General features: G+C 37.2%; 5 protein-coding genes across 6 annotated transcripts; 4 read left to right on the top strand and 1 right to left on the bottom strand.

Moving 5' to 3' along the window:
* Positions 1–561: 561 nt before the first annotated feature.
* On the bottom strand, positions 562–2,371 carry LOC113712636 (late blight resistance protein R1-A-like). The gene is made up of 3 exons (XM_027236125.2): positions 1,777–2,371; positions 1,506–1,691; positions 562–1,349 (listed from the first exon to the last, which is right to left on the bottom strand). Exons 1-3 carry the CDS (start codon positions 2,369–2,371, stop codon positions 562–564), a joined length of 1,569 nt encoding a protein of 522 aa, XP_027091926.2.
* Positions 2,372–4,700: 2,329 nt separating this feature from the next.
* LOC113712732 (uncharacterized oxidoreductase At4g09670-like) lies at positions 4,701–9,602 on the top strand. 2 transcript variants are annotated; one of them, XR_011821777.1, is made up of 3 exons: positions 4,701–5,402; positions 6,557–7,250; positions 9,556–9,602. XR_011821777.1 is itself a non-coding variant. In XM_027236274.2 (2 exons), exons 1-2 carry the CDS (start codon positions 4,785–4,787, stop codon positions 7,175–7,177), a joined length of 1,239 nt encoding a protein of 412 aa, XP_027092075.2. In that variant the 5' UTR covers positions 4,702–4,784; the 3' UTR covers positions 7,178–7,390. The 2 variants fall into 2 exon arrangements, 1 of the variants encoding a protein (XP_027092075.2); XM_027236274.2 differs by lacking the exon at positions 9,556–9,602 and having other exon boundaries at positions 4,702–5,402; positions 6,557–7,390.
* Positions 8,075–10,337, top strand: LOC113712294 (uncharacterized oxidoreductase At4g09670-like). Its single transcript, XM_027235648.2, has 2 exons — positions 8,075–8,727; positions 9,556–10,337. Exons 1-2 carry the CDS (start codon positions 8,266–8,268, stop codon positions 10,174–10,176), a joined length of 1,083 nt encoding a protein of 360 aa, XP_027091449.1. The 5' UTR covers positions 8,075–8,265; the 3' UTR covers positions 10,177–10,337.
* Positions 10,338–13,755: 3,418 nt separating this feature from the next.
* LOC113712293 (uncharacterized oxidoreductase At4g09670-like) lies at positions 13,756–16,280 on the top strand. The gene is made up of 2 exons (XM_027235647.2): positions 13,756–14,731; positions 15,485–16,280. Exons 1-2 carry the CDS (start codon positions 14,177–14,179, stop codon positions 16,103–16,105), a joined length of 1,176 nt encoding a protein of 391 aa, XP_027091448.1. The 5' UTR covers positions 13,756–14,176; the 3' UTR covers positions 16,106–16,280.
* Positions 16,281–24,287: 8,007 nt separating this feature from the next.
* On the top strand, positions 24,288–26,666 carry LOC113712634 (cytochrome P450 78A7-like). The gene is made up of 2 exons (XM_027236124.2): positions 24,288–25,377; positions 25,821–26,666. Exons 1-2 carry the CDS (start codon positions 24,388–24,390, stop codon positions 26,451–26,453), a joined length of 1,623 nt encoding a protein of 540 aa, XP_027091925.1. The 5' UTR covers positions 24,288–24,387; the 3' UTR covers positions 26,454–26,666.
* The last annotated feature ends 706 nt before the right edge of the window (positions 26,667–27,372 follow it).

Here is a 27,372-nt window from a genome sequence, read left to right as displayed (position 1 = left end):
TAGCATGAATCACAGCTATTCTTAAAAGTTGGCTCCATACATTATTGTATCAGATACAAATTAATTTTAAAGGGATATATTCGTGCCAAATGTAGATTAATTTGACAATTCATTGAAGTAGCTAGGTTGTAGTTCATAATTGACAATTATCTTTCATTCCACGTCAATTATCTTTCCTGGCTAAACTAATTTCGGTTTGAGCAGTGACTAGTGAGCTAGTAATGGTATGGTGTCATGGACAAGTTTATTTGACTTCTTATGGTTCTCCATCAAATACTGCACTCAGAGAAAGTTAAAGTCCACAAAAACTTGAAAATATAGAAAAGTTTAATTTCGTATCATCAACTGACAATACTTGCACCAGATTGCATCTGAGAGTATGCCAGCCCCAATTTATTTCTAACCAAAAAAGAAATTGCAAAATTACATTAGGGACCAACAAGAATGGCATTGAGCTGATCATTGCCATAATTACGCTGGTCTTCTACAATTTGTTTAACAGAATTGGTGGCAGAAGCCCTACACCATTTCATCTCAATCAATTGTAGAGTTGGAATTTCTCTAAATCTCTTCAAGTTGCCCACAGCTTAGCACTACAAGTTGCTCAAGGAAGGGGAGGTGCTCGCTAGTTGCATTCCACTGTACAATATCCAGAGATTCTAGTTTCAAGAACTTCAGTTTCTGGAATTTGCCTTCTCTCATGTCCCATTGCTCCCCTTCGAATGCCTTGTCGTGTGATTTTAGAACCTCAAGATTTGGTAACTGGCCAATCACTGAAATTTCATGCCACGGTAGGCGAGCATTCGACATTGTCAACTTTTTCAGCTTTGAAGGGAGGCTAAAGATAAGGGGACAGGGCGCCCAAGCATGGAACGACATCTTGAGCGATTGAAGTTCACACAAAAGCTCTAGTATCCGAAACGGATTGCAAGCTTTAAAGTAATCCTTCCATTTTCTTGAAAATATGCATCCTAATTTCTCGATGTTGGGTAGCCTCCTCAAGAACTTCTCAGCACTTCCATGTTGTATAGAAATGGTGGAAATGGATTTCAGATTATTCAGGTCAGAACAGTTTTCAAGAAACTCTTGACTGTAATATTCGCAACTGAAGAAAGAATGATCCAGTATAAGCTCCCTCTTCATTGCCGATTTCCAAATAGTCTCTGGTAATATGACGTTACCAATTGCACCACTGATAAGAAAAGTTTCCAAGTTTCGGAGGTTGCCGATATCAGAGGGAATATTATTTGTACGAATCCGGACAGCCAAGTATTTTAAGTGAACCTGCTTGGCTATCTTGACAAGATTAGATGTGTCGGCGCTACTTTGGACTCGAACATTTCCCAAGCCTAGCACACTAAGGTGTTTGCACTTGAGAATTGAACCATAATCTAAGTGCCTGCTTTGGCTAGTTCTGGTGCCAAGCACAAGCCCTTTTTTATACCCTAATCCTATCTATTCGGAGAGATTATGCCTGCCCTTAGAAAGAAAATCTCTGAACGCACATTGAGGAGGCAGAGACCCTGAACTCACTAGTTCAGTTCCACCAGGTTTATGAAAGTACAGCAATGAAGAGATGTTCGTAGAGATGTGCAAAAAATTCAAACCATGCAGTCGGAAACTACCCAAAAGATTTGCAATTCCATGAGAAATGTCTTCTCCTGTCATAGATCGTCTTTTCCCAAGTTTTGCTGTGCAATATTCATGCAGCACATTATGAACACAGACATGCTTTGACTCCTCCCTTGGAACTTTTTCTGGCTATCATTACAAGACTTCTATCAATTAACTCATTCAGGTAACTCTCTGCCTCTTGCTTTAAGTTCTTGCGGCCCCAATTTGACTGCTGCACAAATCCTTCGGAATTCCATAACCGCATCAGTTTTGACACTGAAATTGTTGTGTCCTCTGGAAAAGTTCCTAAATAACAGAAGCATGGCTTCAAGTGATCTGGCAAGCGCTTGTAGCTAACTTCAAGAATTTCCAGGATTTGTTCCTGTATGCTTAATGACCTGAATAACGTCTTAGCGACATGTTTCCCAGAATCCTTTTTTCTCTTTGTCCTTTTCAGAGTACCAGCTATCAGAACCAATGCAAGTGGCAGCCCTTTGCAACAGCTGGCTATACGGCATGAGATACTGGACAATTCCTTAGGACAAGGATCTCCATTAAAGAGCTTCATTGAGAGCAATTCATAGCTCTCTTCATCGGAGAGCAGACGAAGAGCATAAGTAAGGCTTTTAGCTTCCAAAGCAACAGCATGGCTCCGAGTAGTAAACAAAATTCTACTCCCATTCCCGTCATCAGGGAAAATTACCTTTAAACCATTCCATGCCTCAATATCCACACAAGATCCTAGTGCCACTTCCATATTTATGCAAAGTGTTCTATTTATTTAATTTGTCATGTGCTATTTATTTAAATTTCTTCTGTCATCACGTGATAAGTGGAATTGACACTGAATTTGGCACCGAATAGTGACATAGAGGATCCCAACTAAACCTCGCGGGGGTGTCTACTAGCACACGGGATCCTCTGTGTCACTTTTCTAGTGGCAATTTAGTACCACTTCTATATTTATGCCAAGTGTCCTATTTATTTAATTTATCATGTATTGTTTATTTAAATTTCTCCTACCATCGCATGATAAGTGAGATTGACACTGAATTTGACACCGAATAATGGCATAGAGGATCCTAACTGGTCTACTAGACCAAAGCCCGGTGGTTGAAAAACATCTACTGGTCACGTTGGTTTTTTGACCTTGACAGCACGAGCACCTTAAGGCGACACCCTGACCAACTGGGCTAATCCAGTTGTTTAGCCATACGAAATAACTAATTTAGCATGGATTAAGACATTATCCAATGAACGAAAAATTCTAGGAAAAAAAAAAACTCCCCCACCAAGAAATTTTAGAAATGTAAAAGCTTATTACACAAACGAAAGAGGAGTTTCAAGAGACTCATGGAAGGAATTTTAAAGAGTAGTTTTGGGTGGAAGGAATTTTAAAGAGGGTGAGGAGAATATTAAAAATGGAAAAAAAAAACTAAGTAGTAGTAGTTGGTTTGTGATAATCCAAGAATGTAGATTAAGACATTAGCGAATCAAAGAATACGTAACTTCTTACCATCCATAAATATAAAGCAAGTTTTGAGGGAAATATGAAATCAAAAAGCCCCAAAAAGATAAAAATCCTTTCTTCATTTGGCAAAGCTTTTAATTGCATATTTGCATCCTTTCCAATCCAACTTGACGAAGACAAATTTTGCGGTCACCCATCGGAGCAGCCAAGGTCTCAGCACACTGAAAGCATACTTGCCGTCAGAAGCATAGAAGCATTGAGCCTATTTGGATAGAAATTATTTCTTAGCATTATAAACACATTTTTTAACATACTTTTTTATCACATATATTACAAAAAAATGCTATAATAATTATTCTAAATAATATTTTAAATAATTTTCTATCCAAACACACCCATTGAAAGGACACGAGGCCCCGGCCCGAACGATTGTTAGAAAAATCATTTAGGTCGATTTTTTGCAAAATACACAAGATATAATTTTGTATGCACATGGTGTAACTTACTTTCAACAACATATAACTATAAAACAAAATTTTATGTGTCTCACACATGATATGAAAAATGACGTACAAGGTACAATCTGAATCTTTTATATATATATATATATATATATGTATATATATTGTAAAATCTTGACTATCAACCTTCAGGAACGGTTGTTCCTACCCTCCTTCCCGTTGAAACTTGTTTAAGATGTTAGTGACCAGCCGTCTACACACGGGATCTTCAGTGTCACTTTTTTAGTGACAATTCAATGTCACTTCTATATTTATGACAAATGTTATGTTTATTTAATTTATCACGTGCTATTTATTTAAATATTTTCTACCATCATGTGATAAGTGAGATTGACACTGAATTTGATATCGAATAGTAGCATAGAGAATCCCAACTGAGCCGTCCTGACCTTTGGATTTTGTGATTATTACCTATCAACTCAAGGGACCTCCCCAACTAGTGGTCACTTATCAAAAAGCCTTTTTTACATGACCGAGGATTGACAGATTACTAGCCTCAGAAAACGATTAGCCACAATTGTATGGGCCAGCATAAAACTTTAGATCCAAAGACCATCCAAATACATTATTGCGCCTTATTCTATGCTCTAAATCCAAACACTTAATGCGTCACTGCTAACATTATTTTTTTTTCCCCAGCAGCCCATCACTAAAATTCAACCGACATAACTGCGTCAGTGCTCAGATCTTTACTTGAAAAAGCCCCTAAACTTCCAGCCAAACGTTTTTGAATTACAATTCTCAAACAAATTTTTAGTTATCCGTTATATTTCCTTCAAATAGGTAATACTCCGATGAAATACAATTAACTGTACTGAATTGAAGAACTATTTTAGCTGCTACTCATTTCAATACTTTCTCAAAATTTCTTTGTTTTTTTTTTGAAGAAAATAGGAATGCCACTTGTACTTTTGGAAAAGAAAAAGATTGCAGAAAAATAAAAATTCCACTTTTACATTGGAAAATCCACTCAACCTCCAAAATTATTATGCTGTTATTGGCAATACCGTCACTGTTGAGAAGATATTAGATGGAGGACAGGAGTAATGGATAAGAGTACACATTTGTCCAAGATTGTCCGCAGCCGCCTACCAGGACCCGCCTTTGTGTAACAATTCTGTAATGGAAAGGACAAACGATCTTTTGTTCTACGCCTCCTTCGCGGGGATGCCTCACTTATGCATAGCACTAACCTCTGCGGGCTCCAACAAAATGGGAATCTCCTTTTTCGGCGTCTATATAGTGGAGCCCTCCTCTTTGCGGCATTTTCACAAGCACTTGCCAATCCTTTTTTTTATTCTTCTTCTTCATCTCATACCTCAAGAATATCCATGGCCGAACAAGATCCAGTCAAATTTGGCATTCTGGGCTGTGCTGAAATAGCCCGGAAAGTTTCCCGCGCTATAAGACTTTCCCCCAACTCCACACTCTACGCCGTAGGCAGCCGTTCCGTCGAAAAAGCAGCAAAATTTGCTAAAGACAATGGATTTCCGGATTCAGCTAAGGTCTTTGGCGGCTACGACGCCGTTCTGGACGATCCAGACGTCGACGCCGTTTACATTCCGTTACCCACTAGCATGCACGTCAAATGGGCTGTTTTGGCTGCCCAGAAGAAAAAGCACGTGCTTCTGGAGAAGCCCGTTGCCCTTAACGTTAAGGAGCTGGATGTGATTCTGGAGGCGTGTGAATCTCACGGGGTGCAGTTCATGGATGGTACCATGTGGATGCATCATCCTCGTACTGCAAAAATGAAAGAGTTTCTTAATGATCCTCAACGATTTGGTCAACTTAAGACGGTAATACTATATACTTTCCATTCCCCAAAACAAACGTTGTTTAGTACTAGCAGTTTCTTTTTTGTCATCTTAAAATTAGATAGACTAATTAATCAAATATTTTTGCTTTGTGGGCCTTTTCCCTGCTGATCCTAACTTCAAGTCGTGTAATCTGAGTAGAAATTTGGACTTATTTTGTTACTTAATTCGGTTATACTTCTGATGTACCAGCATGCTCTTGGTCCAGTCAATCAAGATGGTGTTTTTTTTTTTTATTTTTTATTCTGAAGCTGATTATGGAAAAGCATTCTGGATAACCTGTTTTAGTAGGTAAAGTAATGTTTTTGCTTTCAGAACTTCAAAAGGTTCAGTAGAAGTTCAAAGACACTAGTTCCTGAAAATGTTGCTTTCAGAAGCATCAAGTGTTAGCTCATAATCATTTTTTGAAGATTAAAATAAGCTAAGAAAGCATCTGAAAACAGATTTTGTTGAGAAAAGGCACAATCAGGTGATTGTAACCCCATGGAACGAGCCCTTAATATTGTTGTTAGTTCTTCGTTGCCTTGGTTAAAATAAATTCTAAAGGTAGAAATCAGTGATGATATTGATCCCCCTTATGCGTGTCATGATGTTTTCAGCTGCTGAAGACAACAACGTTGAGCCTTCATCTTAGGTGAACTTTATATTTGCCATATTACATGATACCCAATGTGAAAGTTGATTACTTATGATGTTCTCCCTTTTCCCCATAGTGAAAGTGCAGATGTCTCTGTCTTCTATCACTGGGATTCAACAATACACGGGGTTTTATTCTAGTTGTATAGATGTCAATCACCCTTTATTTTCCTCGGTTACTTTGGGATGTTACTTAGCTTTGTGAACTTTTCGTGGTCATTGAGGGTAAAATGCTCTAAGCGTAAAGCCGGATGACAGAATTACTGGTAGTTGAAAAGAAATGCTCCTGGCTAGTCCATTCTTTGGTATGTAGGTGCAAGTTATATGTTGGTGATATCCATATATTTGAACAGAAACACAAAAAGTTTCAGTAGTATTGGTAGTGTTAGTTATTGCAATAAATCAAGGTTTCATCTCAGTGGTCTCACTTTCCTTGCGGCAACCACTGATGATTAATTTTAAATCTTAATGCATAGTTGATTGACTCTGTAATTTTTCAGGTGCAAACTGTTTTTACATTTGCTGCTGATCCTGAGTTTCTGGAAAATGACGTTCGGGTGAAGCCAGAGCTGGATGCTCTTGGTGTTCTTGGTGATGCTGGATGGTACAACGTCAGAGCATGTCTGTGGGCTTTTGATTATGAGCTACCGAAAAAGGTAACCGCATTGCCTGGCCCTGTTTTCAACAAATCAGGGGTGCTGGTATCCTGTGGAGCTTCTCTGTACTGGGAAGATGGGAAAGTGGCTACTTTCCACTGCTCTTTCCTGTCCACCTTGACGACGGATGTAACTGCTGTTGGTACAAAAGGATACCTGCGCCTTCATGACTTTGTTATCCCTGATGAAGAGGACAAGGCTTCATTTTTTACCCGTGAGAATCCAGGGTTTGCTGAACTTCAGAGGGGGGTGGTTGCCGACCGAAATGAGCATGTCGTAGCTACTGATCTACCTCAGGAAGTTAAAATGGTCATGGAGTTCTCGAGGTTGGTTGGAATCATTAAAGCTGAAGGTGGGAAGCCTGAGAAGATATGGCCAACCTTCAGTAGGAAGACACAACTAGTTCTGGATGCAGTGAAGACATCAATTGAGAAGGGCTTTGAATCCGTTGAGCTGATTAGTTGATCATACTTTTTCCTGTTGCCCATTTGGCATCCATCTTGAATTAGCAGTTCTTCCTATCTTTGCCTGGGCAATGGTATGTAGTGAGTGCTCTTTAATTTATTCCTTCAAAAATCTGGTTGAAAGTTTTGTGAATGTTGCTTGGAATTCATTTCCACCTTTGAATTGTAAACTTAGTCAATAAGCCTCTAAAAGTAGCATGAAATTGCAGGTTCAGTTTTTTTTATTATGATGATTTCTTTGAAAAAAACATACTGTTTATTAGTAGGTGGTTTTTTTTTTTTGGATTGCTGTAGGTGGTTTCAAATTAATAAAAAAATCGTTTCAATTAACATGGCCATTGTTGATTAGATCCTAACATGGCATTTGAGTCTAGTTACCAAACATGTACTTTTTTTTTTCCCCTAACGAGTGTCTAATGAACACTTGTTAATGAACACTTGTTAAGACATGTATATCACACTTAATTTATTATATAAATATATATATATACAATAACAATTATTATCTTATTTTATATTTATAAATTTTTCCTTATTAACTTTGCTTTTTTAATATATTAACTCCATGATTACATTTTAATGAGTGACTTTTTTTTTTTCTCCAAAATTTGTCTTGCAATGAAGGTAAAATTTAAAATCCCTATACTCCACTTTTCTTGACTTTATGATCTGAACCTTTCCTCCTCCGATTGGATGATCGGTAAATAAAACAACATATTCAAATGATTTTGCAAATCCATTTGGGTATCATAATAATGCTGACAACTCGCACGATTAGCAGGCCCCAGCAATATGGCCCCTGTTTAATTATCTATAACACAATTTTTTTTTCTTTTGCTTTAAAAAAAAAAACTTATTGATTTATATATTTATTTTGGCAAAATCCAAACAGCAAGAGGCGTCACTGCTCGCTTTTGTTGTCCCACTCATTGCAAACTAGTTCCACTCACCGCGTTTTACTCTCTGCCAACTCTCGGGCTCCCTCGCTCCGCAAAACCTGAGAAGCATCCGCTTCTCCCCCCGTTCACACATTATCACAAATACTTGACTATCATTTCAATCCCTACGCCAAAAATCCTAGAAAAACCAATGGCCGGAATCCCCATCAAATTTGGCATTCTGGGCTGTGCCGATATTGCCCGGAAAGTTTCCCGGGCCATTACGCTTTCCCCCTACTCCACCCTCTACGCCGTAGGCAGCCGTTCGGTGGAAAAAGCCTCAAACTTTGCGAAAGAGAATGGCTTTCCGGCTTCAGCAAAGGTATACGGCAGTTATGACGCCCTTCTAGATGACCCAGATGTTGACGCTGTTTATGTGCCGTTGCCGACCAGCTTGCACATAAAATGGGCAGTTTTGGCTGCTCAGAAGAAAAAGCACCTGCTTTTGGAGAAACCAGTGGCCCTTAACGTTAAAGAATTTGATGTGATCCTCGAGGCGTGTGAATCCAGTGGGGTGCAGTTCATGGATGCTACCATGTGGATGCATCATCCTCGTACTGCTAAAATGAGAGAATTCCTAAATGACCCTCACCGGTTTGGTCAATTCAAATCGGTATAGATAATTTATTCTCCCCCCAAGCAAATATTTTTCAGTAGCACTAGCAGTTCTTTATATTCTCTTCCCCTATGGGATTAGATATCTTGATTAATCAAATTGAATAGTCTTGTTTGTGGGTTTCTTTGCTCTTTTTTCTGTGCGGAATCTAAGTGTGATTTTGACAAAGTTGTCAGTCTGAGTCAAACATTTGGACGCATTTTTCTCAAGTACAGCAATTTATGATCAAAGTATCCTCTCTTAGTTGTTATAATTGGAATTTTGTCTGGAATTAATCATTAGAGGTTGGATTTTTGTGCTGTTAATTGAAACATCAAATGTAATATTGGTTCTCTTTTATTTTGCCGTATGATAGGATGCAATGGTCTCCCCCGACTTCTATTAGCATTAGGCGGGTATACAGGGGTTGATTTACTTTTTCTTGATGCAGATAAGAGTGATGTCACACGTTAACCTTTGGTTTTTTAGTGATCTTTGAGGGGTAAAATGCTGGAAAGATTTTTAGCAGATTTAGTGGTAATTCAAGATCTACCGGCTGGTTCATTCCAGGTGCACCGGTGCAGATATAGAGCTTTTGTTGAAGAATAAACTCCTAGCGCAAATAAAATTTTGAGTCTGTATGCATATTGGAATGGTTCTGAGATAATCAATGGTACAAGGAGTAATGTGATAGAATTATGGATGGGATGAGTATTTTGTGGAAATAAATGAATTGTTATTTGTGTTTGTGGCATCTTATCTTAGTAGATACACGCACCAACTGAAAGAAATAAAAATGAATCCTGCCAGAGGGACTAGCTTTCTATTAATTAGCTAATCTTGCAGGTTCACAGTGTCTTCACATTTACTGCTGATCCTGATTTCCTGGAAAATGATATTCGGGTGAAGCCTGATCTGGATGCTCTAGGTGCTCTTGGTGATGTTGGGTGGTACACAATGAGAGCAATTTTGTGGTCTGTTGATTTTGAGCTACCAAAATCGGTAATTGCATTGCCTGGTCCTGTCTTCAACAAAGCAGGGGTAGTTTTATCATGTGGAGCTTCTTTATATTGGGAAGACGGGAAAGTGGCTACTTTACACTGCTCTTTCCTGTCCAACATGACGATGAATGTAACTGCTATTGGAACAAAGGGTTCTCTGCACCTTTGTGACTTTGTTATCCCTTTTGAAGAGGAAAAGGCTTCATTTTCGACCAGTGTTGAATCGGGTTTCACTGATCTTGTGACTGGGTGGGCGCCCAAGCCAAGCGAGCATGTTGTCACAACAGATCTTCCCCAGGAGGCTCAAATGGTAAAGGAGTTTTCAAGATTGGTTGGACTCATCAAAGCTGAGGGTGCAAAGCCAGAAACCAAATGGCCAACCTTCAGCAGGAAGACTCAGCTAGTTTTGGATGCGGTCAAGACATCGATTGACAGGGGCTTTGAAGCTGTTGAAGTTATTGGCTGATTGCACTGTATTGCGTTGCCCATTGGGCATTTATCTTGAATAAGATGTTGATTGCTCCTTGTAAAGAAGAATTTGCTCCTTGTAAAGAAGATTCTTCTTTGTTTGCCATTGGATTTCATTTCGAGCTTTGATTTATTAACAGCGTCAAATTTGTTTCTTCACGAAGCGGGAACTTACAACGTGTTGGTATCTTGCTGGATTTTGTTGGACAGAATGATATCATTTGCAGGTATGTTAATATTGGTGCAAGCCTCAGAATTATATTCGAAAGGCTCGTGATTCTGGTGAAGAAACTGACTTCCAGATCCTGTATGGTTTATTGGCTCATTGCCATGGATGTACATTCCTAGTACTGAACTACCAAGCACGCCCTTCTATCATCTCATAACTATGCCGTAATTAGGGCAGCAAACCTCGAACTTTTAAACCGTCATGCTCGGTTCTACTTTTTGGGCCCAAACTTGAATTTAAGCTCAAGCCCTATACGAGTTTAAGTTTCAAGCTTAAGTTCGATTCAATTAAATTATCTAATGGCTCAAGTTTGATTCAAGAGTTCGAAATTTTATTTAATTTTTTAAATTTATAATATTATATTATCAATAATATATATAATATGTACATACTAAAATAATAACGATTAATTTTTCTTATACCGTTAGCACATATGTCTAGATGCATGCCAAACCATTTCAGTTTAAATTTGAACATTAAATTTTACATATGTAGCATGTATCAAGACAAGTTTTCTTGAAATTTTACATAAGGGTGTGTTTGGATTAATCATTCTTGAACATTAATTTTACATAAGGGTGTGTTTGGATTGCAATTTTTCTTGAAAAATTGTTAAGTTTTTCGTAGACGTATTTTTCAATTATCTTTTTACCTCACATATATCAAATAGTTATAATAATTTTTCTACAAAAATGTAATCCAAACAAAAGCCTTAGTATATACATAGCCAATGTATGCAAGATTTATCCGACTAATAAATGTGTGATTTTCTATAAAATATTAATAATATGTTAAATACTAGAGAATATAAAAAAATTATTCAAGTTTTACGAGTAGAATATTTAAAAGTTCGAATTCGATTCAAATTCAAACTTATTAAAAATCAGACTCAAATTGAATCCAAACTGTCTGTCAAGTTTTTGATTCGTTTATGAATCTAGCTGTAATTAATCTAAGTATAATGAATGTATGGATTATCGATGTATATTTTGACCAACCTTTCCTGGTTTTGACGGACAATTATTGTACACTGATTGGTCTTCACTGCACTCTTCGTAGAGATTATGCACAACCGTTGAGAAAGTACGAACGCTAGATAGAACAAAAAGTCGCATTCTAGCCAGACTCCGGATACCGGAGAAAGACTGGAAGTGGACGAGAGAATTGACCCGCAACTACTCCCCCTGGCTTTTGACAATGGTTCAGATTAATTAATTAATAATAATGGTGGCTACTGCCTGCACGGAACGGACAAATTTGACCTCTGTTTCCGGCCAGCTTTGCGAAAATCATCCATCAAGATGTTGTCACTGTCACATGAGTCATGACAATGAAACCAGCCATTGCTACCAGGGAGGGACTTAATCACTGGGCCAATGGTTCAGTGATCACCAGAGAGGGACTTATTAAGTCCCTCCTTCTTGGTCTGTAGGTGAGGGTTTGAATCTCATTTGCAGTGAAAAAAATTTAAGAGTTGTGTTATAATATTTTTTTAATTTAATTGGATCTGTATACCACTAGTTCCTTACCATAACCTCCTTAGGCTTAAAAAAAAATGACAATGAGTTCAAATCTCTCCACTTGTACTGGAAGTTTTAGAGGCTCCCGTTTGAATTGCCGAGTTTTGCACAAAATTTTTTTAAAATATTCTCTTGATATATTCTTCACTTATCTTTTTTACTAGTTATAGTACATTTTTTTTTGGAGTATAAAAAAACTCTCAAAAACTCCTATCCAAATAGCAATAGGCTAGAACCATCAGCCTTAGGCTGATGGCCACCACCTTAAAGGTTTTGGCGAACCCTTGCCTCCCACTAATTTGCCACATTTGTGGTTCTTCAAAAAATTCAGACAGGTGCGTGGTACACCCGTCTGGTCCGGTGGTGGTTCTGTCCCCATCGATCTCTCAGAGGTCCAGTTGGGTCTCCCCGTAGTTACATTAGAATAGAGTAGAAATGATGATTGACAAAAAAAAAAAAAAAAAAAAGCAATAGGCTAGATTGTAAAATGCTTTCAAAAAGTTGCTTTAGCTAGCTTCATTGGTGTCGAAATATTTGCTTTTGTAAACATATAAAAAATCACGAGTACAGCAAAGGTTATTTTTGGCAATTCTAAAAGTTGATGTAGATTATCTGTTAAAAATTGTTTGGTTTTACAGAAAAGTGCAAAAAATTACACTGGGTGCGATTGCAACTGGCAACAACAGAAGCCTCTAGACTCCTATTAATTTACCTCATGCAGGATTCCATGTCAAGAATCGTAATTCTCATCTAACATGATAATGATGATGTCCTTGTCGATAATTCACGTTAGTAGGGGGTAATATCCCTTTGGAAATAGGAGGTAATATTCCCAATGACGTGTAAATAGAACTTTGCGAATACACTGAAAATGGGGTCGGGCTAGCCCAAATCCAACCCATTTGACCTCAAAAAAAGTTTTCTAAGCACAAATTTTAATTGGATCGAACATAGTTTGAACTTCAATATTAGCTTTAAACTAAATGTGAATCGAAATTGGATTATACTAGACTCAGATTCGATTAAGACCCGCCCATATATGCGTATAATTATATATATATATATATATATAGTATTTATAATATCCATAGTTTATAATTAAACATATTATAACATATAATGTTAATAATTTATATATAAATTTATAGTAATTCATAATTATAAAATATATATTATATATAATTAATAAATATGCATTTAAATATGAGTTTAGTCCAAATTCGATTTGAACTCAAGACTCATATTATAGTGTGAACTAAGTTTGAACTTTTTAATTTCAACTCGAATAACCAAAACTTGAAACCTGAAAACCCGTATACTTTATCAGTCGAGCTGAGACTTATCAAAACTCAGCTCAGGAAGCTGAATTGACATTCCTAGATGCAAATTGCAATTGCATTCGCCTCATATGATGCTTAGAGAGCCAGATTTTTACGTATCAGGACAATTACGAGGCAATCCCAATTCGAAAATAAGAAGCAGTATTATTATTGTGGTTCTACAACAAGATCTATTTTGATTCAGACAGATAGTTTACAAGATGAAATGTAATAGCACTATTAGTCAAAACAAAAATTATTGCGACGACACAGTTGAGTCGCTGAAAGAGAAAAGAGTTAAATTAAGCAGCGGAACAACGCAGTTATTTGTTTAGGAATGGTTAACATATGTTTAATAAAGCTTCGTTTTTACTAATTGTTCTTGGCTGCTAATATTTTGTTTAGGAATGTTTAATTATCGAGAAAAAACCCTTTGCCTCTCTTGAAAAAAGTTTGCAGACACGAAAAAAAATTCAGGCTTGTGATCCATGGTACAGTTGAAGAAGCACTAATCTTGGGATTTATTCTCACCTCTCTTTTTCCCTAATTTTTCTCGCTGTCGGCGAGGAGATCTTTCACAAACTTGGATGGCTTTCAGGTCTTGTTTTCTCTCTAGTTACCCATAGAATCAAAAGAGGAAGATGATCCCAAATTTTGAAAACAACCAAACCATGCCAATTAATGAAATGGTTATCCTCAAATCTTAGTTTGTTATAAGTTTCAATCAGATCTTTCCCCTCTTCTGGTGAAGTCCCTGTTGGTCCACTTAATGAATACTACATTAATTACACAGTGAGCCAATCAATGCAACATTTTCCACGTAGAAGAGTCTTAGTGAAGTGACCGAATTGCCACGGCTAGACTTGCGACCGATGACTTGAAGCCCTCTACTTGTAGCGAAACTACGACAACTCTACAAAGCTTCAATGGATGCTGGCTGAGCCTGAGAGTAATCTAATTTCACGCAGCCTACTGCTACTGAAAAAGGGGGGGAAAAAAAAAAGAAGCACGGATTCGGAAAAAATGGCCGAGCCGCCGGTTCGTTTTGGAATCTTAGGCTGTGCAAAGATAGCAAGAAAACTATCTCGAGCCATAACTCTGGCTCCAAACTCAACTATTGTAGCTATTGGGAGCCGTTCACTGGAGAAGGCCATAAGCTTCGCAAGAGAGAACGGCTTCCCGGCTTCCGCCAAGGTGTACGGAAGCTACGACGGCGTGTTGGACGATCCGGACGTGGAAGCGGTCTATATTCCGCTGCCTACGAGCTTACACTTGCGCTGGGCTGTTTTGGCGGCTCAAAAGAAGAAACACGTGCTTTTGGACAAGCCGGTGGCGCTGAACGTGAAGGAGCTGGATATAATTCTTGAGGCCTGTGAATCGAGTGGGGTGCAGTTCATGGATGCTACCATGTGGATGCACCATCCACGCACCTCTCAGATGAGGGAATTTCTCTCTGATCCTCAAAAATTCGGCCAGCTCAAGGCGGTAATTTTTTTTAAAAAATTTTTTTCCTCCTCTTTTTGAATTTTTTCTTTCCTTTTTGCGTGTTTAATTTTGTTCTTTCTATCATGATATTGCCATAGCCCGCACTTTATTTTTGTCCAAAAAAAATCTTTTAATTGTAAACTGCACTGGATTTGTGAAGAGCAAGTTAGGCAATTTTGTGCAAAAAATTACCATGGGAAATAAAATTAGACTGGGGCATGAACAGCAGCCAAATTTTTTCTCGTTTGTAGTATTGAATTTGAACCAAAAAGTGGATCATTGGTACCATTTACATGTTTTTTTTCTCTTCTTTGATTATTTAGTCCTTCCAATCCAAATTTAATCAAGCTGGATGTGGTCTTTTAAAGACGTACACACGTTATACAAGAGTTCGCGAATGAATTATTGCCTAATTATTGATGTAACTACAAGAATTGGAGTTTTTAAGCCATGACTTTTTTTGGTACTGATATAAAATAGTCCTTCTTCTTGATGCATAGGTTCACTCAATGAATACGGGGTGAAAAGCAACAAAAGGACCAATAATGGGAATTCAAAAGCAACAGTAGGATCAATAATGGAAATGACAATATATATATATGGTAGTTGCCTTATTAAAAGCTTGAATTAGACTATTGGACAACCTTTTTTTAGATGCTAATGTTCCTTTTTTGTTTTTTAAGACTACTGGAGTGCCCATTGGACTACCTTTTTTTTAATATATAGATGTTAGTGTTCTCATAATTTCAACAGGTCCACAGCATTTTCTCATACGTTGAGGGCCCTGAATTTCTCAAGAATGATATCAGAGTAAAACCTGATCTTGATGCACTTGGTGCTTTGGGTGACACCGGCTGGTATTGCACTCGGGCAATTCTGTGGGCTGCAGAATACGAACTCCCTAAAACTGTAACAGCTTTGCCTGATCCTGAATTCAATGAAGCAGGCGTGATCTTGTCCTGCGGTGCATCCTTGCGCTGGGAAGATGGAAAAGTTGCAACTTTCTATTGTTCTTTCATCACCAACTTGACAATGGACATCACAGTTCTTGGAACAAATGGAAATCTTCGGGTTCATGATTTTGTCATTCCATACCAAGAAAGTGCTGCACCATTTTATGTGACTTCAAATTCCAAGTTTGTTGAGCTCGCTATAGGGTGTGATCCTTCCCCTAATGAGCATATTGTGGGAACGGATCTTCCTCAGGAAGCCCTGATGGTGAGGGAGTTCTCTTCTTTGGTTGGTGGTATAAAATTAAATGGTTCAAAGCCTGAGAAGAAATGGCCAAACATCAGTAGAAAGACACAGGCTGTTATTGACGCAGTTAAGGCTTCTATTGACAAGGGGTTTGAGCCTATTGAAGTTGTGTTTTAGTTGTCAAGATTGTCAACCCGTGCGCTTCATGTCTGATTGAGAAACTGCAATTTGTCACCTTGAACATTTCCCTTGTGTTATTAGATTGGTCGCCATGAACTGTTTTTGCAGCAATTCCTGTCTTGAACCATTGGATTCGATGAAATAAATATCTATCTTACATTTTCTATGTCAAGATTGTGCATGTGCGCTTGGCATGTTTGGTTTTAACGTAATTTAGGTTACTTAGAATTGAATTTGTGTGAAAAGTTATTCAATTCAATACTTCAAGCAAGAAATCTGATGCAACAAAAACAATCTAGATGAAATTTTATAAGGTACTTAGTGCTGCATTGCGATCGCTTACAAACTGATCGAGTTTTGACTTGCCAAATTGAGACTGCATATCAATATTCGATTCATTGATTCGTCAAACCGGATCAATCTAACATATATATTTTTTTATAAATTTTTATTCGTTGTGAAGTTACAATGCAAGTCCCTTGTGCTTTTATATTTATTACAGTAAAATACCGATTTTATTCATTTGAAAAAAAAAATTATAATTAGTTTTCATTTTATTCGAACTAGATTAAGTACGAACTCGAGTTTGAGCACGAGAGCTTCACTGTTCAAGCCCGGTGAAGCGGGGTCAAGATCAACTTGAAAAGGCCGGGAACTGATTACCATTTGAAGCGACAAATATTATGGGTTTGTTTGGATAGTGTATTATTTGAAATATTATTTGGAATAATTACTGTAGCATTTTTTGTGATGTGATGTATGTGAAATAAAAAGGTGATTGGAAATATAAAAAGGTAGATTGGGAAATGTGTTTATGATGCAAGCGAAATATTATTTGGGATAATTGGGGTATCCAAACACTCTCCATGGTTTCAAATTTGCGGAATTGCGGCTCATGGTGTTTGTTCAAGCATCTGCCCGTACACCATACATGGCCTCAATTGAAATGTTCTGTGCAATCTTTATCTGCCTTTGTGTTATCGTAAATTGCTATCCGTTATATCCACTTTTAAGTTTGATTATGATTCGTTAAAATGTTTTTCCTGATTATTAGTATTTTTGATAAATGATAATAATAATTTCTTTGATTTTTTAAAAACTTTTGAGTGTAAGATACTTTTTTGTCTAATGCAATTTTTGCAAACCAATTCAGACCAAACCTAAAACAACCCAATTTTCCAAGTAACCCATTACTAATTTTAGGAGCCCAATGGGCTGGATAAATACTGGTCATTATTTTATAAGCAATCCCATTAATTGTCAGCTGTAATATTAATCTAGTGAATCATTTTATATGGTCCTTGATTTGTTCGAGTGTAAGGCCTGTGTCCCCTCTATCTAGTAGTTTCAGTCAGTGTTTTAATAAAATTCAAAAGGTTAGCGTTCTTACGTTTGGCCAATTTTTTTTTTTTTTTTTTAAATCACCCCTCTCTAATTTCTGATCAATAGATAACTAGTGGACAATGAAATGCAACCTATATGGTAAGACGCTTCACAATAGGTCATGAATTCGAGTCATCATCGAGAAGTAAATAAAGAATCGCAGTTGATCTTCTTATGAAAAACAAGAAAAGAAAAGAAGAAAAAAAAAAGTAGATACTAGAGTGATTTCCTCAATTCTTGACCGCAGGTATTTCACATTAAAGGTAGATTAATTCGTACGAAATTCTTTCATATGTAATAATGTAGCGCATCCTTTTGCAAGACATGCTAGACTTGTCACTTCGCAAATTGCACTGGGGCAATCTGCTCCAAAGTTTCTTCAGCCAATTCTTTTTGCTGATTTTTTCACGTTCTCCATCAAGAAATTCTGTTGTTCCAATATATAAAAAGAAGTCATGCAAAAGGATTCTTTCATATGGCACTAGCAATTTGTCGGTTTTCGTAATATAAGTTTGGTGCTTTTGGTGGTGGAAAACAAAGAGACCATACTTGAAGAAGAAAGCAAGAGTAGACGGGAAGGATGACGGCATTCAGAAAAGTGTCTACAGAAATTGCTGCAAGCCAAGAAAAATTAATGTCTTACATGAGAAAGTATTTAATTATGCTTAATCATTAATTGATGGCAATGAAGCTAAAAAATTAAGTTTGTGGGCTGGCCATTTTTGTTCAAATTGTAAATAATGGTCTAAGTACATTGATGTAAGACAGAAACATGAGAATTCTACCAAATAATTAAAACATAAAATGTTTAACAAGATATGAAATAAAATACCTTGCAACAGCAAAATTATTATCGGAAGAATTCCTATTATACGCTCTTTGTATATTTAAACAAAAGGTAATATTGTAAATCTTCAACGCACAGAAATACTTGTAATCTTTTTTTTTGGTTGAGAATTTGCTTCTAACATCTTCTATACAAGTTAGCATCGTACTCTTTCTTGAAGATTACTCATTGTCTTCTTTGATCAGTTATTGTTTTGTATTCCCAACATACCTAATTATAGAGGCGACAAGAACAGAAAGATCTACGAATTAATAAGCAAATAAGCAACTAGTTACATGAGCTGATCAGTTCTGTAAATGAGGAGGACAGTGAATGTGAAGATCGACTCTCACCAACTGTTGCACAGGGCAAATTAAGTAATGTTTTATGATGATGTGGTCTTCTTATAAGACCTCTTAACTGTAATAGATAATCTCAAAAATGATAAAACCTAATTCTATATAAGATGTCCTGTCACATGTTTACTGCTAGTAATCTTATCTTGGACAGAGTTGATGAGAAAACAAAATAGGTGACTGTATTAATGTGTTACGAATTTTAATGAGATTTTATCATTCGTTATCAGAACTGATCACTGGGTAGATAGAGTAGTCTGCAACCACGCTTTGATGATAATGCAATTTATTAATTGTTGCAAGATATGGAACCATTTGTAAGACATATTTGTCATTCTTTTCATGCATGTTCAACAGATGATGAGCAAATTACTATATATTCAGACAATTTTTTTTTTTATATCATATACATGACATGTCATCATATTTTTTTGACATTATCATATATTACAATGACTATTTTACCGTGTATAGACCACATCATATGCAATAATTTGCAAGTGAACTCATAAATCGAGTTTCCTTGAGTGTCTCCCAAGCCCCAACCTATTGCTTATCTGCCATTTGCGTCAAACACCATAAATAAATTTACTACTCCCTCTGTCCCACTTTGATAGTCCTGTTTCCCTTTTTCATTTGTCCTAAATTGTAGTTTAATTGAAGAATGTAGTTATTTTTTAATTTCTCTAAAATACCCTTATTCAATGTAAGTTGTTGTTAGTATAAACTACCTTATTTAATATAGATTGTTATTGAATATAACCTACCCCATTTAATACATTTATATTTTCCAAAACATATTGATATACGAATGAGAATTGATTCTTCTTGACCATCAATTCAAGTTTCCATAAACCATCAATTCAAGTTTTTATGAATAATTAACATAAAGTTGTACTCTATTTAATATAAGGGTATTTTAGAAAAATAGCAACTTGCATTTATTTTTCTAACAAAATTAACTATTTTTTCTTAGACTATGTGAGAAAAAAACTAGGACTATCAAAATAAGACAGAGAGAGTACAATTCAGGTCTCACAAGTTGAGTTCCGTTGAATTCAAATAAATTTGTGAGATTCTTACAAGAAACTCATAGAATTCAACTCGTGAACCTCCGATCCACTTTGTATTAGTAGTAAACATCAAGGCTCTTTTTGGTTGTTGCCTCGTTTTGTGCATATGACCATACATAATGTGATATAGAACGTCAAGGCGCCTTTTTTGCTTCTCACTTCTTACTAAGCGACCTAAACGGGCGTGCATGGACATGCATGTCAACGGTCGACCAACGATTAACAGTTGCAGCCGGAAATGCAAGACACCCAAGACAACAAACATTCACAAAATTTAACAAAAACTATAATAAACAACATTATATAGTTGCATGAAATTTTTCAAAATCTCTTTGACTTTCGTACTTAATAATTTCAGACTCGTTTAACCAATTAGTCCCGTGCAGCTCCTAGCGTAGGCTCGCAGAACAAAATAGGACGGCGCAAATCAGTGACCTAGCATGATTAGTGTCAAATCTTCGAGATTACTAAATTACTATTAACCTTGTGAAAATGCAACAATGAACGGAGGTCAGGCGAACACTTGCATCAACAACGGGAAGCCTCGTAAGCAAGATACGAATTTGGCATGTGGATTTGGAGAGTTTAATTGGGATTATGCAAATTAATCACCCCACCCGCCCTCCTGGCTTCTCGCCAAACCGCACGCACACACGCGTCGATTTTGACGATAAACTTTGTGTATTAATTAGGTTAGGGATCTAACTTTGGAATTGTAAATGTGTGTGTGCTCGCTTGCGTGAAGTGCTGATTGCGTGGTTGAGATTGATGAAATGCTCGTGTGGTCTTCTATGCTTTCGGATGAATGTTTATGAGGGCAATTATTAGTAAAAGGAGAGTAATTAACGGGGTGGAAAGTGTTGTGCTGCTGCCTAGATTGCCGGGGATTACTATTCTTCATTGGACTAATCAACCTGCTACTTTTAAGTTCCTGCAAAAGATCAGCAAATACCTTTGCTTTCTTTTTAGTTCAGCTCAGTATTCTGCCTCCATTTGTTTCTACCCTCCACTATACGAGACCACAGCAGAGATCAGCAGATCACTTAAAGATTATACAACGCAGGATAACCAAAAAACACACACACATTTTAGTCATAATGTCCGAACAAGTATCCTATGAACAAAGTTATGCCCTTTTTTTTTTTATATTAATTAGGTGATGTAATTGATTTCCTTGGGAGGAGACGATCCAAACCCTCGAAACCTCCTGTTTTATTTTGCATTTGGTCATTTAGTCGTTGCCCCATAGGGCGTTAAAAGATAACTAATTTTTAGATGGATATGTCTAACGGGTACCCATTTGACAATTATCAAGATGTAGGTCAAGTGTGTATAAATGTAATAAAAGGTAATAATTATTAATATGTGTATATACATGATAAGTCAGGTAAAATTTAAATATGTTAACGAATGACCGTTGAGCACGTATTAAAAAACTTCTTTTTAGATTTCATCTCTTAAAAATTTCAATACAAGCATTGCACTACTAGGTGAAGTAGCCGAATACTGCACCTTAAATGGCTCAACTATGATAGGCACACTAAAAAAAAAAAAAGAAAGTGGATCAATTGTGGATACTTTAAATTAAATTACCACCCACGCCTCTGAATTGCAGTACTTTCACTAGAATTAAAGTAATTGTGCTACGAGGTAAACTAGCCCGAATACTGCACCTTAAATGGCTCAATTATGATAAGCACACTAAAAAAAAAAAAAAAAAAAAAGTGGATTAATTATGGATACTTTAAAACCACCACCCGCCGCCCCTCTGAATTGCAATACTTTCACTAGAATTTTTTTTTTCCACAGAAAAAATAACACTAGACCCACTTCTTATTCAGTGCGCCCAAAATTTATTTACTTCTTTATTCTGTGATGGCTATAACAAAAATTAATAGCTGTATCCGCCTTCTTCAAGACAGTAGACAGGTTTATATCCAATCATCAACCGGTCAAATTAAGGAAACAAGGAGGCTGGTTAAACACAACGGGTACTGTGACATTCAAAGTTGGAAGGGGTCGGTGCCTAAACTTTCTTGGTGATTAGCAATTAGCTGTACTATGTTTTCCAGTAATCCGACCTGATCATACCTAGGGTTCATATCGATATGCATAGTTGCACCAAAATATCTCTAATCGAGTCTCTTCAGCCTGCAAAGTCTTTGGATATTAATACCTTAATTATTTGCCACGCAATAGGTAGATTGATGTGAAAATACACACCGACAAATTTCCTCAGCTCTTAATTGCTGTACACTGGCTGCATTAATTATAGATATTGCATTTCTCTGAGCAAAAGGATATATAGTAATTGAATATTAGAATTTGGCAGTTTATTTGTGCCATTTTGTGCATGTAGAGGTGCTTGTGCGTGTGCCTGCGTGTGTGACAGTGAATAAGCATCATTTTAAGGAAAGGCCGCATCATTCTTCGTTTGGCTTCATTTAGACAAGCAAGATGCATATTTAACTAAATTTCGTTTTCCACAGCTGTCTGTCTGCAGGAAAACTCATTTTCTATTGTTCCCAAAGACCATAGACAAAAATTAGCTCCACAATTAGTGGAAAGAGTCCTATATTTCATCCTCTACCGGAAAGTCATGATATAACTCACAGCTAGCTCTCTATTATCTATAATTTTTATTATCATTCTTTTAGAAAATTTCTATTTATGTTAATTAATTATCCATTATTCATGCCATTTGCTCGCATTAAACTCAGTTGTGTACAGTTTTTGATCAAATTTAGTCCGTAAATCCCAGTCTTTGAAACGTTGATCTAAGTTATATATTAAAGTAGGGTGGGGTTTTCTAGGAAATTATTTGCCACGGAATATTATTCCCTCACTTCACGCTGGAAATAATACGAATAATTCTTCTCAAAATATTAAAATGAAATTAATGGTCTATCCTCTTAAATCAATAAGACGTGTATCTATTTTCATCGAGGGTTTGGCTTAATTTCTTTCTATTTTTAGGTGTAGAAGCTTTTACTTAGTAAAAGATACTTACCTTTGAGGTCCTAAATTAATGTGTGCGTGCATGCGCGTGTGTATGAGAGATAGACCAGATTATTAAAGAAAGTTTTCATGTATGTTAAGAGATTTATGTAAATAAATATGACTAAATGATTGCCAATATTGAAATTAATGTCCAGTGACTTTGTTGAAAACCAAATAGTAATTTTGGGTGTTATCATCGTCTCCAACTCCATAGACAGTGTAGTGGTAATTAAGAACGAAAAAGCAACATTAACAAGGTAAATCAAACTAATCAAGCAAACCAAACTCAATTAAATAAAACCAATTAGTTGATTGAGAGAGTTCCATGCAATTGTTAATGACAGTGCCGTCAACCATTACACAGCTCACCATGCTAGCTAGCTTTTGAGAGGGTGATAATGGACTTCCCATTGGAATGCTTTTCCATCTTATCCTAGCCAACTGGAAATAGAAAACTAATGTTAGTTAAATTCTTCCAGAAATACATCTTAGAAAGAAAATGCTCGTGTCTTGACGGCAGATCATCGATGTAAGCAAGGAAAGAGATGTGTCTGTGGTGTGTACTTCACTAGGAAAGAGCCGGCACACATCATTCACTATTCTAAATACTCAGTAATCCAATCGTTTTGGATGCTGAATGTATACATCTAAATGTGAACTTACCAAGAAAATTGTCAGTTTTCAAGAACGGAATATTTTAGTTGATCCATCCTAGGAAAAGATTAAGAAATTACTACTTTGCAAATAATTGCATTTGAGGCATAAACTTTTCTTTCCACTGCCTGTGTTACTTCTTCCCATTTTCTAGCAGAGTGACTCTGCTCCGTAGACTCTTTCTAACAGAGGTTTTCACCGGTAATTAGATGATCCGTCCATGGAAAAGATTAAGAAGATACTTGGCATGTAGTTCCTTTTGAGGCACTAACTTTTCACGTCTCATGATAGCTATGTGATCCTTTTTTTTTTGGGCGTGCTTTTCTCTCACTGTCTAATGTTCTTTCCCTTTCGCTCTTGACTCTGCTTAGCTGACTCTTTCCAATTGGGTTTTTCCTGAATTCTATCATTATTTGACAAATTCTTTGTGCTTTAGTTTTACCAAATTGCTGTATTCTATAAGATGTTGGCATCATAGGTTTGCACAAGATCAAGATTCAATATTAAGAATAAGAAACCATAAAAACTTGTGCAATCACAGGTATTCTGCCAAGTATAGAAGTGATCAGTAAGTGAAGAGGTATTTGTAAAGTATGAGGGAAGGTCAAATACAAACTCATTTAGGTGAGACGAAGGCCGAGTAAACAATACTTCAAACACAGCCATTCGCTTAATGGTCCGTCCAATGTGTGCTTGGACGTCATTTGAGTCAATTTTGAGCACCATACCACTCCTCAGTCCTCCTCCCACCCAAAAAAAAAAAAAAAACCCTTTCTTCCAAAAAAAATGAAAACAAAAATAAAAGCCATGGTACTAATATTTTAACCATTCAAATTGCTTCCCACTACACGACATGCCTCCTATTTAAGCAGCATTGCCACCTTATTCCTTTCAATTCATCCTCACAATCTTCCTTCCACAAATCCTCTTCCATTCCATATTAAACTCTTTTCGTTTCCACTCCATCATTCAAACCACCCAAAAAACATGGATTTTTCATCAGTCTCGGAGGATAATTGGTGGGTGTTCTTTACACTCCCAGCAATTCTTGAATCCCAGAACTTATGCAACATTTGGATTTTGTTCTCTACTGCCATGTTCTTCCTAGCTGCAGGGCTCATGACTTGGGCTTTCTCTTCTGGAGGGCCTGCATGGAGAGCTGGCCGGAACGAGTTAGGCCAAGTTCCAATCCCCGGACCCAGGGGCCTGCCAATTATAGGCAGCTTATTCAACTTGAGCCACGGCTTGGCTCACCGAACTCTTGCATGCATGGCTTCAAGCCATGGTGCAAGTCAACTCATGGCGTTCAGCTTGGGATCAACTCCCATCGTAGTGGCTTCCGAACCACGAACGGCTCGTGAGATCTTGACCTCACCCCACTTCTCCAGCCGTCCCATAAAACAGTCGGCTAAGCAGCTCATGTTTAGCCGAGCCATCGGTTTCGCTCCCAATGGAGCCTACTGGAGGCTTTTGCGGAAAATTGCCTCATCTCACCTCTTTGCACCCAAACGCATATTAGCCCATGAAGCTGGACGTCAGCTAGAATGCGCAGCTATGTTAAGGGCCATTTCCAAGGAGCAAACCATGCAAGGGTTTGTAAGCCTTAGAAAACACCTACAAGTAGCTTCCTTAAACAATATAATGGAAATTGTGTTTAGTAAAAGGTATGAAACGACATCACTTAGTGAAGAGGCTCAAGAGTTGCATGAAATGGTCAGAGAAGGGTTTGAGCTCTTGGGAGCATTCAATTGGTCTGATCATTTGCCCTGGTTGAAGAATTTTTATGACCCTTTTCGCATTCAACAACGTTGTTCAGCTCTTGTCATTCGGGTTAGAAAACTTGTTAAAAAGATTATTGAAGAACATCGAGTTGGGAAGTCAGCTGAGGTCTCCGATGATTCTGATTTTGTCGATGTTTTGCTCTCTCTAGAAGGTGAAGAAAAGCTTGATGAAGATGATATGGTCGCTGTTCTATGGGTTAGTAAATGCATTTCAATTCTCTTTACCACTACTAGATGGCATGCCATTTTTTCTGTTTGATAATGTAAATTATTTCTTTCATGCCAATTAAATGCCAACTGGCAAACAATTTTCTAAAGGGATCATGAAGGTCTTCCTGGGAAATAACTTTCTATCTCTTAACGAATTTCGACAGTATATACCTGGACTTTTGCACCAGAGCACGCTGAAAATGACCTTTCTTAAAAGAAAATAAAACTTAACCTTTTTAGGACTGATTAGGTAGGTTGGGTTGTTGCAGTATTTGCATTAGACTAAATGTAATTTATTTTTGGTTCCTATGGTATGGTTTCAAGAATTCGATTCTTTTGCTGGTGACCAACACAAAAGAAACAAAATTTTATTCTTCGGCACTTAGCCAAGTGACTATTTAGCTGCCTGTTGATGTACATGATTTACAGGAAATGATTTTTCGGGGCACAGACACTACTGCACTTCTAACTGAGTGGATCATGGCAGAATTAGTTTTGCACCCTCAAGTCCAAACCTATCTTTACAATGAGATGAAAAATGTTTTGGGAGATAAAAGTGTCACAGATGCAGACGTGGCTAAGCTACCCTACCTTCAGGCTGTGATCAAAGAGACTCTGAGGCTGCATCCACCAGGACCCCTTATGTCGTGGGCCCGTTTATCGACGGATGATGTCCACCTGAGCAATGGGATGGTCATACCAGCCAACACAGTTGCCATGGTTAACATGTGGGCTATAACACATGACCCTCAGGTGTGGGATGAGCCATGGATGTTCAAGCCAGAAAGGTTCATACCATGGGCTGGTGGTGTAAATTTGGACGTGAGAGGAAATGACCTTAGGCTTGCACCATTTGGAGCAGGCCGTAGGGTTTGTCCAGGGAAGAACCTAGGACTTGCGACTGTGAGCCTTTGGGTGGCTAAATTGGTGCAGAATTTCATGTTGGCTCAGAACAATGAAGCTCAGCCAGTTGATTTGACTGAGGTATTGAAGCTGTCAAGTGAGATGAAGAAGCCACTCTCAGCTGTGGTTGTTCCAAGAAATGGTGCATTATTGACCTAATTTAATTATCCTCGTATGGTTTCCAATATTTGTATTGAAGTAGTTCGGTGCCTGTTAGGGTGATTCTACTGTTTCTGTACTCCTTTCTTGTTCTTTGTGATAGGTTTGCTGTGGCAAAATATATGTATTCGTAAACCTTATGTTGTACTTGTACCCAATAAAACGTGCGACAAGTGTACCACTCAGGGTTTCCTAGTCAAGGATCCTTCAACAGCACTCTTGTTCAAACTGTAAAAGTTAAGAGTAACTACTTCGCAATATCATTCTATGCTAGTAATGCAAAAGTTATCCACTACTACATGCACTTGGATGTACAAATCAAAATACTACTCACAGACGATCTACTTTTTCATGGTATATGCTAGCGGATGTACCATATTTTAGGAGTAATTCCTTTTCTTTAGTTCCCTATTCGATTTGCTTCTTGGAGGATTCCTAACTAAACAGGAGTCTCATTAAACAAACTCCCATTCGTGGACCAAGTCTCTGGTTCTAAACATATTTTAAACGGGTTAAACAAAAAATATTTCCACTTGTGGATTGTACCTGTGTGAAATTTTTTATTAGAACAAAATAGTTAGAGGGCTTCGATGAACACATAATTGATTCTTTTTGGTGGAAGGGAAAGAGGACAATGGGATAGTGAAATATGTCTGGAATATATTATTATTAGGGTCAATTCAATGAGGAACATAAGTGGGAAAAAAAAAAACCCTTCTGCAAAGGAGAAATGTCGTGACTTAGTTCATAGTGGCAGAATAAGTCACGCAGCCATTAACTTATACAGAAACTATGTGCTGCTTCTTCTGGCTTCATCATCAACTCATCTTCAGAAGCCACTCATTCCGGACTTGTATTTGCTTCAACTTGACTTAATTCCCATGTTGACTAAGAAAATTTGTGCTGGTCGGTCAATTAC

This window comes from Coffea arabica, chromosome 10e (assembly GCF_036785885.1).
Source record: "Coffea arabica cultivar ET-39 chromosome 10e, Coffea Arabica ET-39 HiFi, whole genome shotgun sequence".
Lineage (NCBI taxonomy): Eukaryota > Viridiplantae > Streptophyta > Magnoliopsida > Gentianales > Rubiaceae > Coffea > Coffea arabica.
The sequence above is the reverse complement of the archived record's forward strand: the minus strand, read 5'-3'. Positions and strand labels throughout refer to the sequence as shown.